General features: G+C 35.3%; 1 protein-coding gene across 1 annotated transcript in view; it reads right to left on the bottom strand.

The window, feature by feature from the left end:
- Positions 1–283: 283 nt before the first annotated feature.
- LOC123310837 overlaps positions 284–26,026 on the bottom strand; it is a 61,070-nt gene continuing 35,327 nt past the window's right edge. Inside the window, exons 3-4 of the mRNA XM_044894514.1 lie at positions 468–535; positions 284–403 (exon numbers count right to left, since the gene is read on the bottom strand). Of these exons, the coding sequence (XP_044750449.1) occupies positions 284–403; positions 468–535 (188 nt within the window). The remainder of the gene's footprint in view (positions 404–467; positions 536–26,026) is intronic.

The raw sequence follows: 26,026 nt of genomic DNA, 5'->3' as shown, positions 1-26,026 counted from the left end.
GTCTACAAATTGTTGGACAACATTTTGAAAATCATTTGTATTGAAAAAATTTTCATTGTTTTCATGTTTCATTGCATTCTATTTCTGGCTATTCTACTATTCTTTTTTTTATTTTTCGGAAGTACAAGAAAAAAGGTCTAGTGTATGGCATGTTTGAAAAGGCAGCCGAATTACTTTTTGAAGCAAGGTGTCACTCAACCTCATTTAAGATTTTACGGATTGCAGTCATCACTCTCACATGGTTGATACATATTGATTGTAAACAACCGTATAAAATGTTGCCCTATGAACCTAAATTCACCTCCTTTGAAATTTCTGATTTTTGCGTGGAAGCTGAGATATAAATAATGTAGAAGTCTCTTTTATGATCTGGTACAAACATTTCAAAGTCACTGTATGTATGCTTAAATCAGAAAATGATCACTTATTCTGACTTATATTTAAAATTATATCAAATTTATACTCACCGGTGGAACAGTCAACAGATGAATTGGTGATTGATGAAACTCTTCTTCACTCTCATGAAATTTGGTGCCTGCAAAAAAATGAGGTGTTTCAGTATTTTCCATACATTATAGATCAAGTTATGTTATGAAATAAAGTCAGAACATATAATATAATAATATCGATTAATATTTCTTTGTATATATGGTAGAATTGATTTTAACATTCCATCATGGTGGGTTGATGTTTGGTTGAGTATAGGTACCTCAGAGAGAATAGAACCCTACAATACTTTTTGTTATTAGCACTTTCATCCTAAATACAATCAATTGATCTTTCAACAACAAGCCATGGTTTGGTCAGGGGTGTAGGAACTGTGAAATGTAGACGAGATGTGTTGTTCTATAAAATACGTGCAATATACATGCAACACAGAAATACAAATAGTCATACCATAAATGAATTCAAAGAAGCGGTTCAGACTAAACGGCCTTGTTATTCTTGCCTATGTTACCTTAGAATCGATAACATGCGAGCCTTGGTTGGGGCCTCACTATCATAATGTATCACTATGTCACATTTCTGATAGTTTCTTTTAAGTTCCACTTCCAGAAATCTTCCAATTGCAAATTATCCTGCCTGAAAGACGCTTTTAGACTGGACGAACAATATTGAACATCTGATGCCAGCCCTGAATATTACTGCCCTAGTCCCTGTCGTGGTTTTCGAACCATCTGTTGGTTTTCGTTATCATCTCGTCATTGGGAGATTCGCTGATGAGATATCTTGGGTCAGAGGTGCACAGGCTCTCTGAATCCTAATTGTCTCATTACCCATACCTTTCTTGGATATTCTTAGAAATGCCCTATGGCCTAGTCCATCTATCACAAGATGAAGTTATGTGAGATCTGAACTGATCTCCAGTCGGAAACGTTCTCATAGCTTCTTTAATACAAACACAGGCTAGCCCATATATTCTTTTCATAGGAGTAAACATCACTAGGTACACATTTTTTTGTTTCCAACTTCCAACTCTAAATTGCTGGTTTAGATGCCCCAATTATTCCAGAAGACATCCTTAAGGGAAATCCATCGATGCTGTGGCCGGTTCCAATTAACTAAGTCGTGTTCTGACAAGGGTCCTATGATTTCTGTAATTGGCGTGCGGGGTAAAACTTTTACGCCTACAGGTCTGAATCCGGGACGTGATGTGTGTTGTCTTCTAGTTTGACCGGGACCCTCTTTTTCGAGTGACATTCGGAAGTTAGAGGCTTGAAATGATATGTTCAAACAGCTCGGTCAGATTTCGCTTGTAGGTATTTTTGACGTGAACTTATTAATGATTGAAAATTTATTAAAACTAATTAATCCTTCAAAAGATTACTGAGCGATATACTCCTACTGAACTGATGTAGAAAAAAATCTGAATATCCTCACCATCGTCACTGTATGGCAAAAAGAGTTGATCATTTTGCAGCAATATATATTTTCAAATTGTGAATTGAAGAATTCTTCAGTAATTTAACCTTCTTTATATAAAGCCAGAATCAGCTGGAAGCAGTTTAGTATTTTTCTCTAAAAAAGGCTTTGTTTGTATCACGAAGATAAGGTTGTATTTATTCATTAACTTAATGTTATCGTATAAGTGTATTAAGTTGAATTTATGTTCAGAAAAAGTGAGCGACAAAGTAAATTATTAATTGATCCAAACTGCGTATTTCCACATTATCATCTCCATATACATACAAAATAAGTAAAGCCACTCATATAATTCGAGATATTATCGAATAATTTCTTACCCACACAATCGGCTTTGAAGTTTTTATTCGGACCGAATTATGTATTGTGAATAGTAGTATCTATAAATACATTAAGAACATGATATTTAAAGGAATCATTCATTTTCTACGTTACTAACCATTTTCAAGATACAATGCCGAAACACTTTGATTAATTTATTCGAGAATAGGCTCTCCTTGACTCTGAAGGTGGCATTCAACTCAATCTTTTCCAATTTATTCGCCAATATGGGGTGTCCCAAAACTAGTGAATCAAACGCCACACCACGATAGCGTAGATCAAATACTATCGACTGACACCAACATTAGTTGAGCGAAAATGTACAGTTTCTGAAAAAACCTAACCTAAAGTTGCCGATTTTCGAACTATTTTTTCAATCACAAGGCCAATTTGTGATTAAGGATAGCGTTTTTCTCCCATATTATCATCCCTATAGAGGGGGTTTATTCTGAGCTGAGTTTATTCTGGCTTTAATTTACATTTAATTAGGTTATCGATTAGCAACTTGAAATAATTTCAATTAGGGGAGATAAAACAATAATCTTAGTTCAATATAATTTGAAATCGATATCCTTTTTCACAAACTGGCCCTGTGATTAAGAAAAATAGTTCGAAAATCGGCAACTTTAGGTATTTTAATAAAATTCTGATTATTTCGGAAACGGTACATTTTCGTTGAACTAATGTTGGTTTCATTCGATAATATTTGGTCTACTCTATCGTGGTGTGACGTTTGATTCAGTACTTTTGGGACACCCTGTATTTAGGTACTTTTTCATATCGTTCATACGTTGATTGTGACATTTGAAACATCAACAATAAAATGTGGAAGTAACAAATTTATAATGAATTATATGTTCCAATTGAAAAGTTTTTTTTCGACAATAGTGAAGACATTGTTATTGGTGTATTTCGGAATTGCTTCGGGAGTATCATATTTTTTTTCTTCTTTCATACTGATTCTCTGACTTTCAATATTGTTAGATTTATTTTTTTCAAGCGTTGAATGGTTGAATACCATAATTCATTGAAATTAAAAAAAAAAGAAAATGAAAGAAGAGACAATTGAATACAACAATCGAACGAACACTTAATCGATGATTTGCATGCATTCCTATCACAAATTAATTGAATTCTAAACAGCAGGAGCACTTTCACGGTTCTCTCCCACCAAACGTAAAAATATCAGGAGATGAAAACATCTTCTATTGTGAACACAAACACCGACCTGATCCTGTCAGTTTCATGTTCGCATTACGCTTCGGTAACAGTCAGATTGTTGTGTACCTGTGACAAAATTCTATTCTAATCTCGCGAAGTGTTTTAGTTACTTAGTTACCTTTATGCCTGGATGCTAATCCTGCACCACAATTTTCGCAAACGACAATAAGGTCTTGTTCAGGAAAAAAATGATAAACAAAGCTATATCATGATAAATTATTCGAATGGTGTAGAGGGAAAAGCAATTACTTATTGTGCTGAAGGGGGCAAATAACCATTCTTCAAATTTCGCAACGCTAAACAAAACTGATAATTATCTATACTATCAAGAGCACTCCAAAAGTAAATTATTCTTTATATTTTTCTTAATAAAATGCATCTTCACCCCCAGATTTCTTCAATCTCAACGAAATACAACTTCGTATAAACCCACAATGCTGGTTTTGATTGTGAATATGAAAGAATGAGCAATGGTTTCTCAATTGATGTCTGGCGACGCTCCCTCTGCAATAAGCCGGCCTCACAAGGATCTGGAGAGACTTGAAATGCTACAAAGAAAATATTATTCATAGCCTTCCACTGCTGAAACATATCAGGAAAGCGAAATTTGATTTATTACAAGATAGGCGCTGAACTAATGGTTTTTGAGAGGATATTACGTTAGGGATTTCATATTACATATTCCGAATAGCGCTTTTCTCGACATAGACTGTTTTTTTACCGTGAAATATGTACTTTATAATAGTTCAAAACAATCCAGAATCGAACTCATAAGGAATTTTCGATGTTTTTGGGAGAATGCCCGCAGTATTTGAGCTATACCGGTTAGGAAAATAATATTGGAAAAATAGTAACAAATGCAGTACTTAACAGCCACTCGACCAATCCAAACTATCACAGAATTATACGATGGGTTATAAATTACCTACAAGTACTATAAATACTAATCAAATGCAAGTTTAGAAAGTCGGGCACTAGAGGACACCAGGTGTATTGTTGCCTAAATATTAGTGAGACCGACACGATAAGATTACATAGTCGAGAGTATGCCAATGCAGTTAGCGCGGGTGGCGCCAGGTCCCCCTTGAGTTGGGTCTCGTAATAAAATAGGTTTTCGAACACGCTGAATCTATAGCGTGCAGTTTCGAAAGCCTATTTCCCTTCGTTCAGATTTTTATCTTGGACAGGACCTTTTTCAACAATTGCAAATTTCACATGAGAATTCGTCAAGACCGATCGGTTGCGCCGAAATGGATGAACTTCTCAGATTTATTACTAGACGTATTACTTCTTCAGAATATGTATCACTTTCAGATCTACGAAGAAAAACTACTCGAATCATTTTCCAAAAAGTGCAAATTTCACTTGAGAATTCGACAAGACCGAACGGTGGTGCACGAAAGGATAAAATTCTGAAATTCTCAGATTTGATACTGGACGAGTTGTTCTTTCAGAATATGTATCATATTCAGATCTACGATAATTTTCCTGCAAGAAAAACTACTCGCAAGTTGGCCATCGAAAAATTCCCAAAAAGATGGAGTCAGTTGAAACTTATTCAAGACCGAACGCTTGTGCCGAAATTGATGAAATTCTCAGATTTATTACTAGACGATTTGCTCTTCCAGAATATGTATCATTTTCAGATCTACGATAATTTTCCTGGAAGAAAAACTACTCGCAAATTGACCATCGAAAAATTCCCAAAAAGAAAAATGGACAAACAATAAATTCGATTTTTTCTAAACATATATCTGAAAGTTTGGTATAAAACATAGGTTTTCGAATACGCTGAATCTATTGCGAGCAATTTTGAAAGCCTATCTCCTTTCGTTTAGATTTTCATCTTGGAAATAGCATTTTTCAAGAATTGCAAATTTCAATCTGCGATATCTCTTGTTATATTCGTTTGATCTAATTGGGATTTTCGGTTTCGGAATCAGCGTTGATAAGGCTTTCATCCTAAATCAAAAACTAAATTTCAAAAATCTCGATTTTCAGGGTCAAAAATGAGCAAGGGGTTAGACCCCCCTAAAATGATCTATTTACTACACTGTCTAAAAATCAGGGTGTTCTAGTACTGTCTTATGAAGATATAGAGTGCAAAGAATTTGTTCTGAAGATTCTAGAAAACCAAACAGTTGATAATTCAATAGAGAATTGCACTCCAGAGAGCTCCGAAAGTCAACTCGAAAATGAAAAGTGGAAAAACAAAAAAAATTATTTTCTCCTAAACAGGGCCAGATATTTAAAATTTTGGTATTAAAATATAGGTTTTCGAACACGGTGAATCTATTGCGAGCAATTTTGAAAGCCTTTCTCCTTTCGTTTAGATTTTCATCTTGCAATTGGCATTTTTCAAAAATTTTCAATTTTCAATCTGTCATATCTCCTGTTATATTCGTCTGATCCAATTGGGATTTCCGGTTTTATAATCAGCATCGCCAAGGCTTTCACCCAAGCACAAAAACTCGATTTCGAAAATTCCGATTTTTTGGGTCAAAAATGAGCAAGGGTTTAGAACCCCCTAAAATGACCTATTTTCTACTCTGTCTGAAAATGGGGATGTTCTATTACTGTCTTAGGATATGGAGTGCATAGAATTTGTTTGGAAGATTCTAGAAAACCAAACAGTTGATGATTCAATAGAGAATTGCACTCGAGAGAGCTCTCCAAAGTCAACTGGAAAATGAAAAGTGGAAAAACAAAAAAAATTATTTCTCCTAAACAGGGCCAGATATTTGAAATTTTGGTATTGAAATATAGGTTTTCGAACACGGTGAATCTATTGCGAGCAATTTTTAAAGCCTATCTCCTGTCGTTTAGATTTTCATCTTGCAAATGGCATTTTTCAAAAATTTTCAATTTTCAATCTGCCATATCTCCTGTTATATTCGTCTGATCCAATTGGGATTTCCGGTTTTATAATCAGCATCGCCAAGGCTTTCACCCTAGCACAAAAACTCGATTTCGAAAACCTCGATTTTTAGGGTCAAAAATGAGCAAGGGGTTAGACCCCCCTAAAATGACCTATTTGCTACTCTCTCTGAAAATGGGGATGTTCTATTACTGTCTTAGGATATGGAGTGCATAGAATTTGTTTGGAAGATTCTAGAAAACCAAACAGTTGATAATTCAATAGAGAAATGCACTCCAGAGAGCTCTCCAAAGTCAACTCGAAAATGAAAAGTGGAAAAACAAAAAAATTATTTTCTCCTAAACAGGGCCAGATATTTAAAATTTTGGTATTGAAATATAGGTTTTCGAACACGGTGAATCTATTGCGAGCAAATTTGAGAGCCTATCTCCTTTCGTTTAGATTTTCATCTTGCAAATGGCATTTTTCAAAAATTTTCAATTTTCAATCTGCCATATCTCCTCTATATTCGTCTGATCCAATTGGGATTTCCGGTTTTATAATCAGCATCGCCAAGGCTTTCACCTTAGCACAAAAACTCGTTTTCGAGAATTCCGATTTTTTGGGTCAAATATGAGCAAGGGGTTAGACCCTCCTAAAATGACCTATTTTCTAGTCTGTCTGAAAATGGGGATGTTCTAGTACTGTCTTAGGATATGGAGTGCATAGAATTTGTTTGGAAGATTCTAGAAAACCATAAAGTTGATGATTCAATAGAGAATTGCACTCGAGAGAGCTCTCCAAAGTCAACTCGAAAATGAAAAGTGGAAAAACAAAAAAAAAAATTTTTTCTCCTAAACAGGGCTAGATATTTGAAATTTTGGTATTGAAATATAGGTTTTCGAACACGGTGAATCTCTTGCGAGTAATTTTGAAAGCCTTTCTCCTTTCGTTTAGATTTTCATTTTGCAAATGGCATTTTTCAAAAATTTTCAATTTTCAATCTGCCATATCTCCTGTTATATTCGTCTGATCCAATTGGGATTTCCGGTTTTATAATCAGCATCGCCAAGGCTTTCACCCTAGCACAAAAACTCGATTTCGAAAATTCCGATTTTTTGGGTCAAAAATGAGCAAGGGGTTAGACCCCCCTAAAATGACCTATTTGCTACTCTGTCTGAAAATGGGGATGTTCTATTACTGTCTTAGGATATGGAGTGCATAGAATTTGTTTGAAAGATTCTATAAAACCAAACAGTTCATGATTCAATAGAGAATTGCACTCGAGAGAGCTCTCCAAAGTCAACTCGAAAATGAAAAGTGGAAAAACAAAAAAAATTATTTTCTCCTAAACAGGGCTAGATATTTGAAATTTTGGTATTGAAATATAGGTTTTCGAACACGGTGAATCTATTGCGAGCAATTTTGAAAGCCTATCTCCTTTCGTTTAGATTTTCATCTCGCAAATGGCATTTTTCAAAAATTTTCAATTTTCAATCTGTCATATCTCCTGTTATATTCGTCTGATCCAATTGGGATTTCAGGTTTTATAATCAGCATCGCCAAGGCTTTCACCCTAGCACGAAAACTCGATTTCGAAAATTCCGATTTTTTGGGTCAAAAATGAGCAAGGGGTTAGACCCCCCTAAAATGACCTATTTGCTACTCTGTCTGAAAATGGGGATGTTCTATTACTGTCTTAGGATATGGAGTGCATAGAATTTGTTTGGAAGATTTTAGAAAACCAAACAGTTGATGATTCAATAAAGAATTGCACTCGAGAGAGCTCTCCAAAGTCAACTGGAAAATGAAAAGTGGAAAAACAAAAAAAATTATTTTCTCCTAAACAGGGCCAGATATTTGAAATTTTGGTATTGAAATATAGGTTTTCGAACACGGTGAATCTATTGCGAGCAATTTTTAAAGCCTATCTCCTGTCGTTTAGATTTTCATCTTGCAAATGGCATTTTTCAAAAATTTTCAATTTTCAATCTGCCATATCTCCTGTTATATTCGTCTGATCCAATTGGGATTTATGGTTTTATAATCAGCATCGCCAAGGCTTTCACCCTAGCATAAAAACTCGATTTCGAAAATTTCGATTTTTTGGGTCAAAAATGAGCAAGGGGTTAGACCCCCCTAAAATGACCTATTTGCTACTCTGTCTGAAAATGGGGATGTTCTATTACTGTCTTAGGATATGGAGTGCATAGAATTTGTTTGAAAGATTCTATAAAACCAAACAGTTCATGATTCAATAGAGAATTGCACTCGAGAGAGCTCTCCAAAGTCAACTCGAAAATGAAAAGTGGAAAAACAAAAAAAATTATTTTCTCCTAAACAGGGCTAGATATTTGAAATTTTGGTATTGAAATATAGGTTATCGAACACGGTGAATCTATTGCGAGCAATTTTGAAAGCCTATCTCCTTTCGTTTAGATTTTCATCTCGCAAATGGCATTTTTCAAAAATTTTCAATTTTCAATCTGTCATATCTCCTGTTATATTCGTCTGATCCAATTGGGATTTCAGGTATTATAATCAGCATCGCCAAGGCTTTCACACTAGCACGAAAACTCGATTTCGAAAATTCCGATTTTTTGGGTCAAAAATGAGCAAGGGGTTAGACCCCCCTAAAATGACCTATTTGCTACTCTGTCTGAAAATGGGGATGTTCTATTACTGTCTTAGGATATGGAGTGCATAGAATTTGTTTGGAAGATTTTAGAAAACCAAACAGTTGATGATTCAATAAAGAATTGCACTCGAGAGAGCTCTCCAAAGTCAACTGGAAAATGAAAAGTGGAAAAACAAAAAAAATTATTTTCTCCTAAACAGGGCCAGATATTTGAAATTTTGGTATTGAAATATAGGTTTTCGAACACGGTGAATCTATTGCGAGCAATTTTTAAAGCCTATCTCCTGTCGTTTAGATTTTCATCTTGCAAATGGCATTTTTCAAAAATTTTCAATTTTCAATCTGCCATATCTCCTGTTATATTCGTCTGATCCAATTGGGATTTACGGTTTTATAATCAGCATCGCCAAGGCTTTCACCCTAGCATAAAAACTCGATTTCGAAAATTTCGATTTTTTGGGTCAAAAATGAGCAAGGGGTTAGACCCCCATAAAATGACCTATTTGCTACTCTGTCTGAAAATGGGGATGTTCTATTACTGTCTTAGGATATGGAGTGCATAGAATTTGTTTGAAAGATTCTATAAAACCAAACAGTTCATGATTCAATAGAGAATTGCACTCGAGAGAGCTCTCCAAAGTCAACTCGAAAATGAAAAGTGGAAAAACAAAAAAAATTATTTTCTCCTAAACAGGGCTAGATATTTGAAATTTTGGTATTGAAATATAGGTTTTCGAACACAGTGATTCTATTGCGAGCAATTTTGAAAGCCTATCTCCTTTCGTTTAGATTTTCATCTTGGAAATAGCATTTTTCAAAAATTGCAAATTTCAATCTGCGATATCTCTTGTTATATTCGTTTGATCTAATTGGGATTTTCGGTTTCGGAATCAGCGTTGATAAGGCTTTCATCCTAAATCAAAAACTAAATTTCAAAAATCTCGATTTTCAGGGTCAAAAATGAGCAAGGGGTTAGACCCCCCTAAAATGATCTATTTACTACACTGTCTAAAAATCAGGGTGTTCTAGTACTGTCTTATGAGGATATAGAGTGCAAAGAATTTGTTCTGAAGATTCTAGAAAACCAAACAGTTGATAATTCAATAGAGAATTGCACTCCAGAGAGCTCCGAAAGTCAACTCGAAAATGAAAAGTGGAAAAACAAAAAAAATTATTTTCTCCTAAACAGGGCCAGATATTTAAAATTTTGGTATTAAAATATAGGTTTTCGAACACGGTGAATCTATTGCGAGCAATTTTGAAAGCCTTTTTCCTTTCGTTTAGATTTTCATCTTGCAATTGGCATTTTTCAAAAATTTTCAATTTTCAATCTGTCATATCTCCTGTTATATTCGTCTGATCCAATTGGGATTTCCGGTTTTATAATCAGCATCGCCAAGGCTTTCACCCAAGCACAAAAACTCGATTTCGAAAATTCCGATTTTTTGGGTCAAAAATGAGCAAGGGTTTAGAACCCCCTAAAATGACCTATTTTCTACTCTGTCTGAAAATGGGGATGTTCTATTACTGTCTTAGGATATGGAGTGCATAGAATTTGTTTGGAAGATTCTAGAAAACTAAACAGTTGATGATTCAATAGAGAATTGCACTCGAGAGAGCTCTCCAAAGTCAACTGGAAAATGAAAAGTGGAAAAACAAAAAAAATTATTTCTCCTAAACAGGGCCAGATATTTGAAATTTTGGTATTGAAATATAGGTTTTCGAACACGGTGAATCTATTGCGAGCAATTTTTAAAGCCTATCTCCTTTCGTTTAGATTTTCATCTTGCAAATGGCATTTTTCAAAAATTTTCAATTTTGAATCTGCCATATCTCCTGTTATATTCGTCTGATCCAATTGGGATTTCCGGTTTTATAATCAGCATCGCCAAGGCTTTCACCCTAGCACAAAAACTCGATTTCGAAAACCTCGATTTTTTGGGTCAAAAATGAGCAAGGGGTTAGACCCCCATAAAATGACCTATTTGCTACTCTGTCTGAAAATGGGGATGTTCTATTACTGTCTTAGGATATGGAGTGCATAGAATTGGTTTGAAAGATTCTATAAAACCAAACAGTTCATGATTCAATAGAGAATTGCACTCGAGAGAGCTCTCCAAAGTCAACTCGAAAATGAAAAGTGGAAAAACAAAAAAAATTATTTTCTCCCAAACAGGGCTAGATATTTGAAATTTTGGTATTGAAATATAGGTTTTCGAACACGGTGAATCTATTGCGAGCAATTTTGAAAGCCTATCTCCTTTCGTTTAGATTTTCATCTTGCAAATGGCATTTTTCAAAAATTTTCAATTTTCAATCTGCCATATCTCCTGTTATATTCGTCTGATCCAATTGGGATTTCCGGTTTTATAATCAGCATCGCCAAGGCTCTCACCCTAGCATAAGAACTCGATTTCGAAAATTCCGATTTTTTGGGTCAAAAATGAGCATGGGGTTAGACCCCCATAAAATGACCTATTTGCTACTCTGTCTGAAAATGGGGATGTTCTATTACTGTCTTAGGATATGGAGTGCATAGAATTGGTTTGAAAGATTCTATAAAACCAAACAGTTCATGATTCAATAGAGAATTGCACTCGAGAGAGCTCTCCAAAGTCAACTCGAAAATGAAAAGTGGAAAAACAAAAAAAATTATTTTCTCCCAAACAGGGCTAGATATTTGAAATTTTGGTATTGAAATATAGGTTTTCGAACACGGTGAATCTATTGCGAGCAATTTTGAAAGCCTATCTCCTTTCGTTTAGATTTTCATCTTGTAAATGGCATTTTTCAAAAATTTTCAATTTTCAATCTGTCATATCTCCTGTTATATTCGTCTGATCCAATTGGGATTTCCGGTTTTATAATCAGCATCGCCAAGGGTTTCACCCTAGCACGAAAACTCGATTTCGAAAATTCCGATTTTTTGGGTCAAAAATGAGCAAGGGGTTAGACCCCCCTAAAATGACCTATTTGCTACTCTGTCTGAAAATGGGGATATTCTAGTACTGTCTTAGGATATGGAGTGCATAGAATTTGTTTGGAAGGTTCTAGAAAACCAAACAGTTGATGATTCAATAGAGAATTGCACTCGAGAGAGCTCTCCAAAGTCAACTGGAAAATGAAAAGTGGAAAAACAAAAAAAATTATTTCTCCTAAACAGGGCCAGATATTTGAAATTTTGGTATTGAAATATAGGTTTTCGAACACGGTGAATCTATTGCGAGCAATTTTTAAAGCCTATCTCCTGTCGTTTAGATTTTCATCCTGCAAATGGCATTTTTCAAAAATTTTCAATTTTCAATCTGCCATATCTCCTGTTATATTCGTCTGATCCAATTGGGATTTCCGGTTTTATAATCAGCATCGCCAAGGCTTTCACCCTAGCATAAAAACTCGATTTCGAAAATTCCGATTTTTTGGGTCAAAAATGAGCAAGGGGTTAGACCCCCATAAAATGACCTATTTGCTACTCTGTCTGAAAATGGGGATGTTCTATTACTGTCTTAGGATATGGAGTGCATAGAATTGGTTTGAAAGATTCTATAAAACCAAACAGTTCATGATTCAATAGAGAATTGCACTCGAGAGAGCTCTCCAAAGTCAACTCGAAAATGAAAAGTAAAAACAAAAAAAATTATTTTCTCCTAAACAGGGCTAGATATTTGAAATTTTGGTATTGAAATATAGGTTTTCGAACACGGTGAATCTATTGCGAGCAATTTTGAAAGCCTATCTCCTTTCGTTTAGATTTTCATCTTGCAAATGGCATTTTTCAAAAATTTTCAATTTTCAATCTGTCATATCTCCTGTTATATTCGTCAGATCCAATTGGGATTTCCGGTTTTATAATCAGCATCGCCAAGGCTTTCACCCTAGCACGAAAACTCGATTTCAAAAATTCCGATTTTTTGGGTCAAAAATGAGCAAGGGGTTAGACCCCCCTAAAATGACCTATTTGCTACTCTGTCTGAAAATGGGGATATTCTAGTACTGTCTTAGGATATGGAGTGCATAGAATTTGTTTGGAAGGTTCTAGAAAACCAAACAGTTGATGATTCAATAGAGAATTGCACTCGAGAGAGCTCTCCAAAGTCAACTGGAAAATGAAAAGTGGAAAAACAAAAAAAATTATTTCTCCTAAACAGGGCCAGATATTTGAAATTTTGGTATTGAAATATAGGTTTTCGAACACGGTGAATCTATTGCGAGCAATTTTTAAAGCCTATCTCCTGTCGTTTAGATTTTCATCCTGCAAATGGCATTTTTCAAAAATTTTCAATTTTCAATCTGCCATATCTCCTGTTATATTCGTCTGATCCAATTGGGATTTCCGGTTTTATAATCAGCATCGCCAAGGCTTTCACCCTAGCATAAAAACTCGATTTCGAAAATTCCGATTTTTTGGGTCAAAAATGAGCAAGGGGTTAGACCCCCATAAAATGACCTATTTGCTACTCTGTCTGAAAATGGGGATGTTCTATTACTGTCTTAGGATATGGAGTGCATAGAATTGGTTTGAAAGATTCTATAAAACCAAACAGTTCATGATTCAATAGAGAATTGCACTCGAGAGAGCTCTCCAAAGTCAACTCGAAAATGAAAAGTGGAAAAACAAAAAAAATTATTTTCTCCTAAACAGGGCTAGATATTTGAAATTTTGGTATTGAAATATAGGTTTTCGAACACGGTGAATCTATTGCGAGCAATTTTGAAAGCCTATCTCCTTTCGTTTAGATTTTCATCTTGCAAATGGCATTTTTCAAAAATTTTCAATTTTCAATCTGTCATATCTCCTGTTATATTCGTCAGATCCAATTGGGATTTCCGGTTTTATAATCAGCATCGCCAAGGCTTTCACCCTAGCACGAAAACTCGATTTCAAAAATTCCGATTTTTTGGGTCAAAAATGAGCAAGGGGTTAGACCCCCCTAAAATGACCTATTTGCTACTCTGTCTGAAAATGGGGATATTCTAGTACTGTCTTAGGATATGGAGTGCATAGAATTTGTTTGGAAGATTCTAGAAAACCAAACAGTTGATGATTCAATAGAGAATTGCACTCGAGAGAGCTCTCCAAAGTCAACTGGAAAATGAAAAGTGGAAAAACAAAAAAAATTATTTCTCCTAAACAGGGCCAGATATTTGAAATTTTGGTATTTAAATATAGGTTTTCGAACACGGTGAATCTATTGCGAGCAATTTTGAAAGCCTATCTCCTTTCGTTTAGATTTTCATCTTGCAAATGGCATTTTTCAAAAATTTTCAATATTCAATCTGTCATATCTCCTGTTATATTCATCTGATCCAATTGGGATTTCCGGTTTTATAATCAGCATCGCCAAGGCTTTCACCCTAGCACAAAAACTCGATTTCGGAAATTCCGATTTTTTGGGTCAAAAATGAGCAACGGGTTAGACCCCCCTGAAATGACCTATTTTCTAGTCTGTCTGAAAATGGGGATGTTCTAGTACTGTCTTAGGATATGGAGTGCATAGAATTTGTTTCGAAGATTCTAGAAAACCAGACAGTTGATAGTTCAATAGAGAATTGCACTCGAGAGAGCTCTAAAAAGTCAACTCGAAAATGAAAAGTGGAAAAGCAAAAAAAAAAATATTTTCTCCTAAACAGGGCCAGATATTTGAAATTTTGATATGAAAATATAGTTTTTTGAACAAGCTGAATCTATTGCGAGCAATTTCGAAAGCCTATCTCTGTTCGTTTAGATTTTCATCTTGGAAATGGCATTTTTCAAAAATTGCAATTTTCAATCTGCGATGTCTCCTGTTATATTCGTCTGATTCAATTGGTATTTCCGGTTATATAATCAGCGTTGCCTAGGCTTCCACCCTAGCACAAAAACTCGATTTCGAAAATCTCGATTTTTCAGGTCAAAAATGAGCAAGGGTTTAGACCCCCTAAAATGACCTATCTGCTACTCTGTCTAAAAATCAGGATGTTCTATTACTGTCCTAGGATATGAAGTGCATAGAATTTGTTTCGAAGATTCTAGAAAACCAAACAGTTGATAATTCAATGGAGAATTGCACTCGAGAGAGCTCTACAAAGTCAACTCGAAAATGAAAAGTGGAAAAGCAAAAAAAAAATATTTTCTCCTAAACAGGGCCAGATATTTGAAATTTTGATATGAAAATATAGGTTTTCGAACACGATGAATCTATTGCGAGCAGTTTTGAAAGCCTATCTCCTTTCGTTTAGATTTTCATCTTGCAAATGCTATTTTTCAGACGTCTTATTTCAAAATTTATCCCACTCCTTCGGAAATTCATACATGCATTATTTTATTTTCACATTATTTGCTTCCTGTGGACTTTTAACAAGGAAACTCACCCTAACAATGGCATATCGAAGTGAACATAATTTTCTTAAGAACAGCACTTGTCAGCGAGAAGTTGAAAAAAAGCATTTCAGCAAAATATCCATAATATTTACGGACACGATATATGAAAGGTGAGTTGGACGCATTGGCGTGATGAGACTGCCGCAAGTCTGTTCGATACGGTGTTGAGGATTCTTACCTTCCACGGTCGACACAGTGAACCAATTTCTACAGGGGCTATATTAAAATAACAACGTGGCATGCAGCAAAAATTTGCATACGAATCGATATTGACATAACTTCATTGAATATGAAAATGTTTATTTCCCTCAATATCAATAGCAAATAGAACTTATTTATTCATCATGAAACTGGTTTGAAAATTATTTTAGGCTAAATCGTAATGTTTGTGAAATTGGCCCAGCACTTTTCGATTTCTCAAGATATTCCTCATAATGTATGGAATGAGCCAGACCAGCACTTTTATAAAAAATGGGTTTTTAAAACTGAAATAGATTGTGCTATACATGTATTGAGTTGTGCTGATCGAATTTTTGCGAAATTTCCTTTTATGTTTTTTTAGCAAAGCACTTTTGTTTTTTGTGCCTTAAAAAATGAGTGAAATAATTTGTGCTCAATTTGTGCTGACTTGTTCTCGAAAATTCATCGAATTTTCTGGAAAATCGCAAAATTGAAAAAAAAGCTAGCCCAGCACTTTCGTTTGTTCTTAACGAAAACATGAAAAAATTGTGCTACACTTTAGTAACTTCTGCCATTGAAATTTTCACGAAAATATATCTTGTCTCCCGAAAAATAAAGATTTTGGAAAAAAGTTAACCCAGCACTATCGTGCTTTTTTGTCGAAAATTTTTCACATAGTTGTGCTTTATTTGTGCGGACTTGTGCCGTTGGGATTTTCAGAAAAATCTCCCAATTTTTTCTTCGAATTCTGAATATTAGGAAAAATCAGTAGATTATTTGAAAATCAGTGTAGGTACAGTAGAATTCATAATTGTTTGCATAGTTCCTTGTTTTAGTATGTTGTTTCAGATAAGTCTTCTAATATACCCTTATACCCATCCTCAGTATATCGGCGACTGTAGTCAACTTTCGTTGACTACGAGTCATGTGGTATTGTCTGGGAGTCGTGGATGGGTCTAGTATTCTACAAAGTAAGTGAGGGTTCGTTCAGTTTTCGTGGGACTGATCGCTTGATGAGGATTCAAAAATATCCCTCATGGCGCACTAACTTAAACGCACCATCCTCCGGTTTAAATGTGTTACACTGCAATGTACCAATGAGAGACAATAATCCCGAAACCTGTCTACAGTTTGTGTAAATATGTTTCAGCCTTCAATTCTTCGAATTGTCGTCTCCATATTGGATTTTCTAATATTGTTATCAATCGCACAAAATAGTACTCATTATTTCGATGAAATATCGTATACTTTGCATAAAATGTACCACTAAAATTAATCTGCTCTTTTTGTACCTACCTATATATCGTCGTGGAAAGATGAAAATCAGATTTATTGTTGAGGCACACAGAAATAAAGCATATTCAAAAATTGCATGTCAGATTTAACCATATGAAGAATAGCAACAACGAACATAAAACACAAATGAGAAATTCAAAATGGGTTCTGAATGAAGACAGAAACTACGCATCAGATGTAACTTATGAGCTGCTGGTTATTTCCGCGGAATGGAAGATTGAGTAATTCGGAGAAAATTGTTGGAAGCATAAAAATGTGATGCGAGAAAGACTTTGGAGAAGGTATATCATATTTGAGCTTCGGGTAATCTTCTGATGTGGACTATATCAAAGTGGCAACCTTGCTTAAGAGTAATGCTGAAGAATTTCCTCTAATTTTCAGCTTGAAAAATCAGATTGAATGAATGAAAATCTCATCTTCTGATATAAGATAAGATTCTCATTTAAATTCCATTCTTACCTATTGTTGATCCCGAAATGAGTCGATTTGTAGCTTTACTTCAGTAAAAAAAATTACAGTTATAAATATTTAAGAGGACGGATGTTACTTTGTTGAATCATTGGGAATATTGACATCACCAAATCCATTCTGAAAAGTGTGAGTTACCTGAACACGATCACTCTTGTGGGGGCCCAATAAACCTTAAGGCCCCCTTACCAAACTATAAACTACTGAACTACTGAATAAAATAACAAAACTTGTGATTTATGAGTTCTTGAAAATGGAATAAACCTTCAAGAATTTGGTCGATAATAATTAACTTCTGCAAATACCACAATCACTGCTAGCCCATAGTACTGAAATTTTCCAATTGCTAACCACCTGTGTCTTTCAACTGTGTGAGGCATAGCTAATACAGAATAATCTGGAGTTCATTTAGTGTCACGGTGATAAGTTTGATGTAAGATGTTACTTGTTCACAAAAGTTTCGATATTCTCAAGTCACAACTGTATGAACATAAAATAGATATGAAATATAACTGGAATATTTAAAGACAAGGGCCAAGGAATCAAAGAAGTTCTGAAAGTTTCCGCAAATAAGTAGACAGAGTATATGACAATTGTTCACCTTCAAACATTGATTTGTCACTAGTAATTCTTTCTAGGAGCAATTGAAATTCTACTTTGATTCATTGAGTGTAGGAAATGAATGTTTTTACGCGTTGATCAGTCTAAGATGAAATTTTTCTTTCTTCGTTCTGTAATCTGTGTATGCTCAAGAATAGTTTTCGTTAGTTTGTGTGCTATGTTAGTAATTAAGGAGAAGTGTTTTGATTTAACTGACGAGTTTGAGTTTTGTGCTGTTCAGTTTATTTTGTTGTTTTTGAACAAAAGTGAATTTATTCAGATGAATAAACTCAGTCTTATCATTATTTTGTGTGTATGAGACGTAATAGGCAAACCCTGAGATGGCTTTTTCATAAGTGGGAGACTGCAAGCTGTTGTTTGGATGCTCACCGAAAAACCTCTCACACATTCTTGGTTTTCTTGGGACAGTTCCTTATTATTATTCACTGAAGCTATGAATAAAAATATGTTTGAGGTTGGATTTTCGGTCTTCAATTTTCGCACAACCTCGGTACCCTTTATGCAAATGTATTTCATTTCCATCCGTCCCTCTCATCGTTGGTAGCAACTTCGGCTGGTAGGTGAAGCAAAATGCAGGGCATAGGTAGAACACAAACAGTGAATGGCACGAATCACGATACCCTTATCAAACCCTAACCCAGAAAATGAATGTAGACAATTACAACAGTTCGACTTCCGCAACAGGGCTAAATTTAGAAGGGTATCGTGTTTTTATTTTAGTCTGGAGTGGAATTTCCTGAGGAACCTCTTTTATCAATCAATCTGTCAGGGTCAGAGGATAAGGATTGGTCAGTTGATGAGAAGATTGATTGAAAAATAAGATATATAACAATTCATTCCATTTCAGTTAATCACAATGTGTCCCGGGTATAATTATACCCTTATATGTACGTTTGAGATGAAAATATCTATGATTTGAATAGAAAGATGCATCTTCCATTGGTGAGAAATGTGGTGGTAGGTAGTTGATTGCTCATATTTAGCTAGTCCATCACATCACCAATAAATATTTCCAGGCATTCCCGATAGAGGTGGATACTCTATACTTCATCATCAAACGACAGGTTATCAATGAATGAAAATGAAAATATCTGTTTGCCTTTGGCCCGAATTCTTTATCAGATCAGAAATGCAAACATAGAGGAAATGTGTAAACTCACTTCCTCCTATCATCTCAACAATGTACACAACGCAACGTTATATTTCCTTTCCATTCCTTATTGGATTTGTCCATTATTTATAGCTCGGTTCAAATTGATTTTTCCGAGGCGGCATAGAAACCTTCGAAAAACAGGTTATGAGTTCCCGACAAGTACTAGAAGGTCGGAAATAGGGGGATTGGCCGAATGATGAACGCCACAACACCCTCAAGGGAAAGTGTAGGCTTGGATCAAAAATCCTGCTTCTTTACCTGCGCAGTAAATTTCACTTTGTTTAATCATTTCCAGAATCCTTTCTGTGATTTCACAACAATGTGTTATTTTAAAGCCAAAATGGTTAGTGATTCAAATCTTGCGTTCTCATCAGAAGTAGTGAGAGATACAGTTTTATGAAGCAAAGTGTCTTATTGTGAAATATTGCGGTAGAATTCACTGTTCAGTTGCATACAAAATATTTTCTGCTGTTTTCTTGCCAAAATTCTGTAGAGAAATCTCCAGAGAATTTTTGGCTGTTACAAACGGGCTTCAGTGAATACTACTTTTCTTATATTAGTATGAGGTGAAGAAATGTTTGTTCCGAAGTGACTACAGAAATATACCATCTTCAGCAATCACTTTCCGCATAAAAAATAATCGTGAAGTCAAGTTTTATAGGCTTTATGGCATTGGGCTTTTCAATGAGCCTTTTACCTGATCAAGAATGCTTGTTACGGTCAGTGGAATAAATCAATTAATTAAGCTTACACAAGAAACGTCCATCCTTTTATTGAAGATATTAAAATAAGGTGAGAAATACCTGCTGAATCATTTTCAATCTAACCTATGCTAAAGAAGGCTCGAAATGTACGTGGCAGTTCATTATGTAGAGTTACTGAGCGTTAAAAGTTTTTACGGTTAGCTACTCACACATTCAGTAAAATTGGATATTGTCAAAACTTCACCCTACGATGTGTTATCCTCTGGTTCAGATAATTCCAGAAAGTAGGTACTTATTGAATGTTTTTCTTACAAATTGACAAATTCAAGCCCTGTTTCCCATTCGCTTTCTGTGTTGTGAAAATAGAGAAATATATGAAGATATCAACAGCCTTATCACTGCGAAGAAATCGTTATGGATTTGAAGGAACTACCGGGTATTTTCAACATAAACCTTATATACATATTTGCCATTTATTTTGATTCAACACCCAAATCCCTTCATAAAGTTTTTTTTTACAGCAATTTTTCGAGTTATCTTGTCGTTTTCGATCGATAAAAAAACGTTGTTGAAAAATTAATGATTATTCGTGTGATTGTTCCCCGAAAGATTACGCTCGGCGGTAAATAATTCTCCCTCGATACTTATTTGACACAAGTACCACTGAAATTCACCCTGAGAAAGCACCCTTGGGACTTGCCGCTCACACACTGCCAATAAACCAACGCCAAAAAGTGCCAAAATCCTCATTTGATATTTATCGCCGTTACATCTCCCCCTTGGATCCGGTTATTTTATGGTTCCGTTATTGAAACGAAATAAAAACAGAACAATTTAATGCCTTCGCGTGCCTCGCTCCGCTCTCCGTTTTATTTTTGGCTTAATCGCTGGCTGTAATTGTTACATTCGTAAATTCCGCTCTTCATAAAGGTAACCAGACACGACCATCCAATAGGATGAAAGCAATAGGGTGATCTTGGCGTGTTCGTGTTCAAGGATGATATTCAAGGAACTAAGGTGACCAAAAAACTTCTTATGTGACCAAGGTATATAAGAAATTCCAATTAAGCCCCGAATGATATGAGTTAATGAAATACATGTATTTCTCTCAACTAATTTTCAACAGCTTCCACTAATTTTCAGATTTGGTAGATTTTCTAATGTGTTAACTTTTGTTTTGATCCTCATAAAGAAGAGATTTTTCACTTGTAAAAACTTTTTCATTTTCAGAATGAGTTCTTTAAAACCCTCATGAACATCTCACAAATTTCCGCTACAACCAAGTTGTGGGGTAACAAATTAACCAAAACAGCATGTATTTGAAAGAGTTGCGCATTCGCCAATTCGTTAATCGAACCTTAGTCCAGTCAATGGAATGCATTGTTGAGTGCATGAAATATCCTATAATTTGTGAGGATATTTTGAGGGTTGTTGCTAGATGAAGATTTCAAAATTTTCAACAACTGGGAGGTGAGCATGCGTTGACATTGAGGGTGGATGATACCCAAATCTCAAGATATACTTCTGAAAAATTCATCAACGCCATACTTTCTCTGTCGAACACTTGCTCCTTATATTTCACAAAACTTATCTAAGAAACAATACGAAACTACTTTATCATGATTCATTGAAAAGTAAGCTATAGTATCTGTCTTGCCAAAACTACTTTATGAATCACGTGTATTCAAAGATGGAATAATGTTAGCATGATTACACTCAGCATACACACTTAAGATTGGAATGTTTATGATATAATAGGAATTAACTAATAACTAAAGAATATATTATAACATCATCATGGCTATCAGTAAAGCTATTGCTTTAGAGTTTAAAATTAAATACGAGGATGTATTGATATCTAGTTAGCCTAGACCAGTTCCATGCATAAAAATATTGTGTTACCATAGCAACGAACAATAACTCATTAGAACGGTCAGTGTAAAGTTTGTGGTCAACAAAATAGACCAGAGTTACACAATAAATTAAAAGAAAGAAGATGTCCACCGAAATTGTGAAAATCGAAAAATTGGAGTATCGAGCCATAATCAAGTACCTGTATTTAAAAGGGTTAAGTGGTAAACAGATTTACGAAGATATGCTAAATACCCTTGATGATCAATGTCCTTCGTATGCGACCGTGCAAAATTGGACTGCAAGCTTCAAAAGAGGTAAATTTTATATTGAAGATGATGACCTATCGGGAAGGCCAGTTTCTGTGTCAGTCCCCGAAAATATCGATGCATTTCATGACATGATTTTATCAGACCGTCGATTTGGGCTAAAACGGATATCTGAAGCACTGAATATTTTATACGAACGCGTTCATCATATAGTTCACGTCAATTTGGACATAAGAAAAATTGCTGTAAAATGGATCCCTAAATGTTTGAATGTTGATCAAAAGAGTTCAAGGGTAGAAGCATCGCGTTCCATTTGTGTTCGATTTGAAAACGATGTAGACTTCAAACCGAATTGTTACTATGGATGAGACTTGGGTACATTTCTACGATCCAGAAACACAGCAACAATCGATGGAATGGCGACACTCTGGTTCTCCTAGACCTAAGAAGTTTCGTGTCCAAAAATCTGCTGGAAAAGTTCTTGCTTCACTTTTTTGGGATTGCCATGGAATAATCATGATTAATTTTTTGGATAAGGGTAGAACAATAACCGGAGATTACCATTCGACATTACTGACTCTACGGGAGGAAATTTAAAGAGAAAAGACGCGGAGAGCTACCCATATGTGTTTTGTTTTTGCAGGACAACGCCCCTGCACACAAATCTCATGTTGACATTCAAAAAATTCGTGATTTAGGTTTTGAATTACTAGAACACCCCCCTTATTCGCCAGATTTGGCTCCATCCGACTACCATCCCTTTCCTCAACTGAATAAAAGTTTAAAGGGTCGTAAATTTTCTTCCAACGAGGAGATAATAAGAGCTGTGGAGGTCTGGTTTACAGAGCAAGAAGAAACATTTTTTTTGAAAGGTCTAGAGATGTTGCAGTTTCGCTCTAATAAATGTATCCAATTAAGAGGAGAATATGTTGAGTAGTAAAATATTTTGACACTGAAATTTTGTTTGGTTCTATAGTAGGCTAAGAATTTTTTAATATATCCTTATATGTGATCCCCCGAACAGATAACCAGTATTTCAAAATTGAACCTTCAAGCTGCAGTCTGAAAAAAATTAAAATATGCTGGTTGAAATTCTGCCATCTTTAATGGAATATAGGTAATTACAATTTTATAGGAGTCGGGAAAATCAATTCATTTGGAAAAACCATAAAATTATTTCCTTGCACTAATTGCAATATTGCAGATAAATATTATTCTCATAAGTTGATCCATCTAAAACGAAACACAACCTGTCACTCGATGAGCTCCTTTATGCTCGTCTTAATCGTCGCCTTTAATTGTAACATTCACTGTTTCCACCCTCGTTACGATCAACTCGTGAGAATTCGAATTCCCACTTTTCGATTCCCACCTTCATGTTAACTGCCAATATTCCGAGGGATTTAATTGTCCCTACGCGATCCGGTTCGGTGGAGACCAAGTCCGGAATTGAATTAAAGTCGGTTGAATGATATCAGAAGAAGTTAAGAAGCTCATAAATCAGCGTGTTGAGTTTCTGGGGAGGTTCTCTAAACATCAATTTGTTCCATTATTGAAATTGAGAGTGGATCGGCAGAGAATTTCGACTTATCTGATTTTCCGATGAAGGAGGGTTGGAGAATTTGAAATTCCGAATCATTCAAGTTAATGCAGATAAATCTTCTGTTATGGGGTGAAAGGAAAATTGATAAAGAGCATTATGTGTGAAGAAAAAATCGAGCAAGGATAATTTCAGGCTGTTTTTTGATTTCTCTTTTATGATTTATATTGATGAATATGATTTTCAGTAGGTAAAATTCCTGGTCAAACTCCAAAAGGCATACTTTTCATCTGCTATCGACAGATGGGTTTCAAGCGAGGATTCAATAGCAGCAAAGAGTTTTCAATAGACTCAGGATACGTGTATTAGAATCTCGGCTCTCTATCGAAACCGACCAAATTTTCAATGGATTCCCTCAAGAGGATACATTCGATATCTCAGCTCGAGGGCGAAAATAAGCAAGTTTTCGACAGGAAAACGAGAATTGAAACTTCTCAACGGAAAGCCTTTCTTTCCCAGATAGTCCCCAGCCAGGCCAAAAGGTTGCCGAAGTATAAGAGCTTCGAATCACGTACGCTGTAAGTAATACTTTACGGTTTCCAAGAGCGTATCCGTTGTTCATCCTCAAATTTCATCGGGATGATAAAGAAACGATATTGAGGAAGGAACTGCAGGGGCGAAAGCGGTTCGTTACTTTTTACAATGAACCTCGGAAGTAAATGTTGGGATGCGCCCCGAAAAAATCCAACTGTAAGTTACTTAGAGGTGAATAACTGATCGAAAAGTTTGTACAGAACCCAAAGAATCAGTGGAAATATGCAAAATAAAAATATACACCCTAGTTATGTCGATATATTCAACCCTTCCATCGTGAATTCCAAAAATAGGATAACATTAGTGAAATATTCGAAGAGAAAGCTTGAAAATGGATAGATAAATAATCCAAGTCTTCTGAACAATTAAATTTTTCTATAATTTTAAATTTTTTTCAAATTAATTTCTGACAAACCTCGATTCAAGTCTCATAGTTCACAATGTCATCTTTTCCTATGAAATTTTCTCATATCAAGACCGTAGGTACTTTGAATATATAGCAACCCTTATTATGAATGGATGAATGAACTATTTCAAATGACTTGACTTGTTTCGATCAGGTTGAAATTAGGAACGAAGGGTTTATAGACAGATAATAAAGACATGTTTAGTGGTTTGCAATGAAAGTGGTTGATTGGATAATACCATTCTGCCCAGATAAGAGATACGAGGATGTATTGATATCTAGTTAGCCCAGACCAGTTCCATGCATTAAAAAAATATTGCTCCCATAAGCACTCATTAGAAGTGTCAGTGTGAAGTTTGAGGTCAAAAAAATAAACCAGAGTTACGCAATAAATTAAAAGAAAGAAGATGTCCACCGAAATTGTGAAAATCGAAAAAATGGAGTACCGAGCCATCATCAAGTACCTGTATTCAAAAGGGTAAAGAGGTAAGCAGAATTACGAAGATATGCTTAATACAATGTGATCAATGTCTTTCGTATTAGACCGTGAAAAATTAGACTTCAAGCTTCAAAATTGGTAAATTTTCCATTGAAGATGATGACCGATCGGGAAGGCCAGTTTCTGTGTCAATCCTCGAAAATATTGATGCAGTTCATGACATGCTTTTATCAGACACGTTCATTATATAGTTCACGTCAATTTGGACATGAGAAAAATTGCTGCAAAATGGATCCCCAAATGTTTGAATGTTGACCAAAGGCGTGCAAGGGCAGAAGCATCGTGTTCGATCTGTGCTCGATTTGAAAACGATGTAGACTTCTTGAACCGAATTGTTACTAGGTATGGATGAGACTTGAGCACATTTCTACGATCCAGAAACAAAGCAACAATCGATGGAATGGAGACACTCTGGTTCTCCAAGACCTAAGAAGTTTCGTGTCCAAAAATCTGCTGGAAAAGTTCTTGCTTCGGTTTTTTGGGAGCAATCATGGTTGCTCCATGGCAATCATGATTGACTTTTTAGATAAGGTAGAACAATAACCGGCGATTACTATTCGACATTACTGACCACTCTACGGAAAAAAATTAAAGAGAAAAGACGTGGAAAACTATCCAAAGGTGTTTTGTTTTTGCAGGACAACGCCCCTGCATACAAATCTCATGTTGCCAAGCAAAAAATTCGTGATTTAGGGTTTGAACACACCCCTTATTCACCAGATTTGGCTCCATGCGACTATCATCTCTGAAAGGTTGTAAATTTTCTTCCAACGAGGAGGTAATAAAAGCTGTGGAGGTCTGGTTTGCAAAGCAAGAAGAAAGGTCTACAGACGTTTTAGGTTCGCTGTGAGAAATGTATTCAATTAAGAGGAAAATATGTTGAGTAATAAAGTATTTTGACATTGAGATTTTGTTTGGTTTTATAGTAGGCTAAGAATTTTTCAATATATCCTCGTAACATATCAGAAACCAGAAAACACGTGAAACCATGTGATTCCTGTGGCGTATTTATTACGTCTTCTGAAACTTTTTTAGGGTCTTCACTTCCAATCCCGGGAACAAAATCAATTAAAAAATTAAAATAACCGATTTGTTCCTGCGCTAATTCTTGCACTAATTTGTCA

The sequence above is a fragment of the Coccinella septempunctata genome, chromosome 4, assembly GCF_907165205.1.
Source record: "Coccinella septempunctata chromosome 4, icCocSept1.1, whole genome shotgun sequence".
NCBI lineage: Eukaryota > Metazoa > Arthropoda > Insecta > Coleoptera > Coccinellidae > Coccinella > Coccinella septempunctata.
The sequence above is the reverse complement of the archived record's forward strand: the minus strand, read 5'-3'. Positions and strand labels throughout refer to the sequence as shown.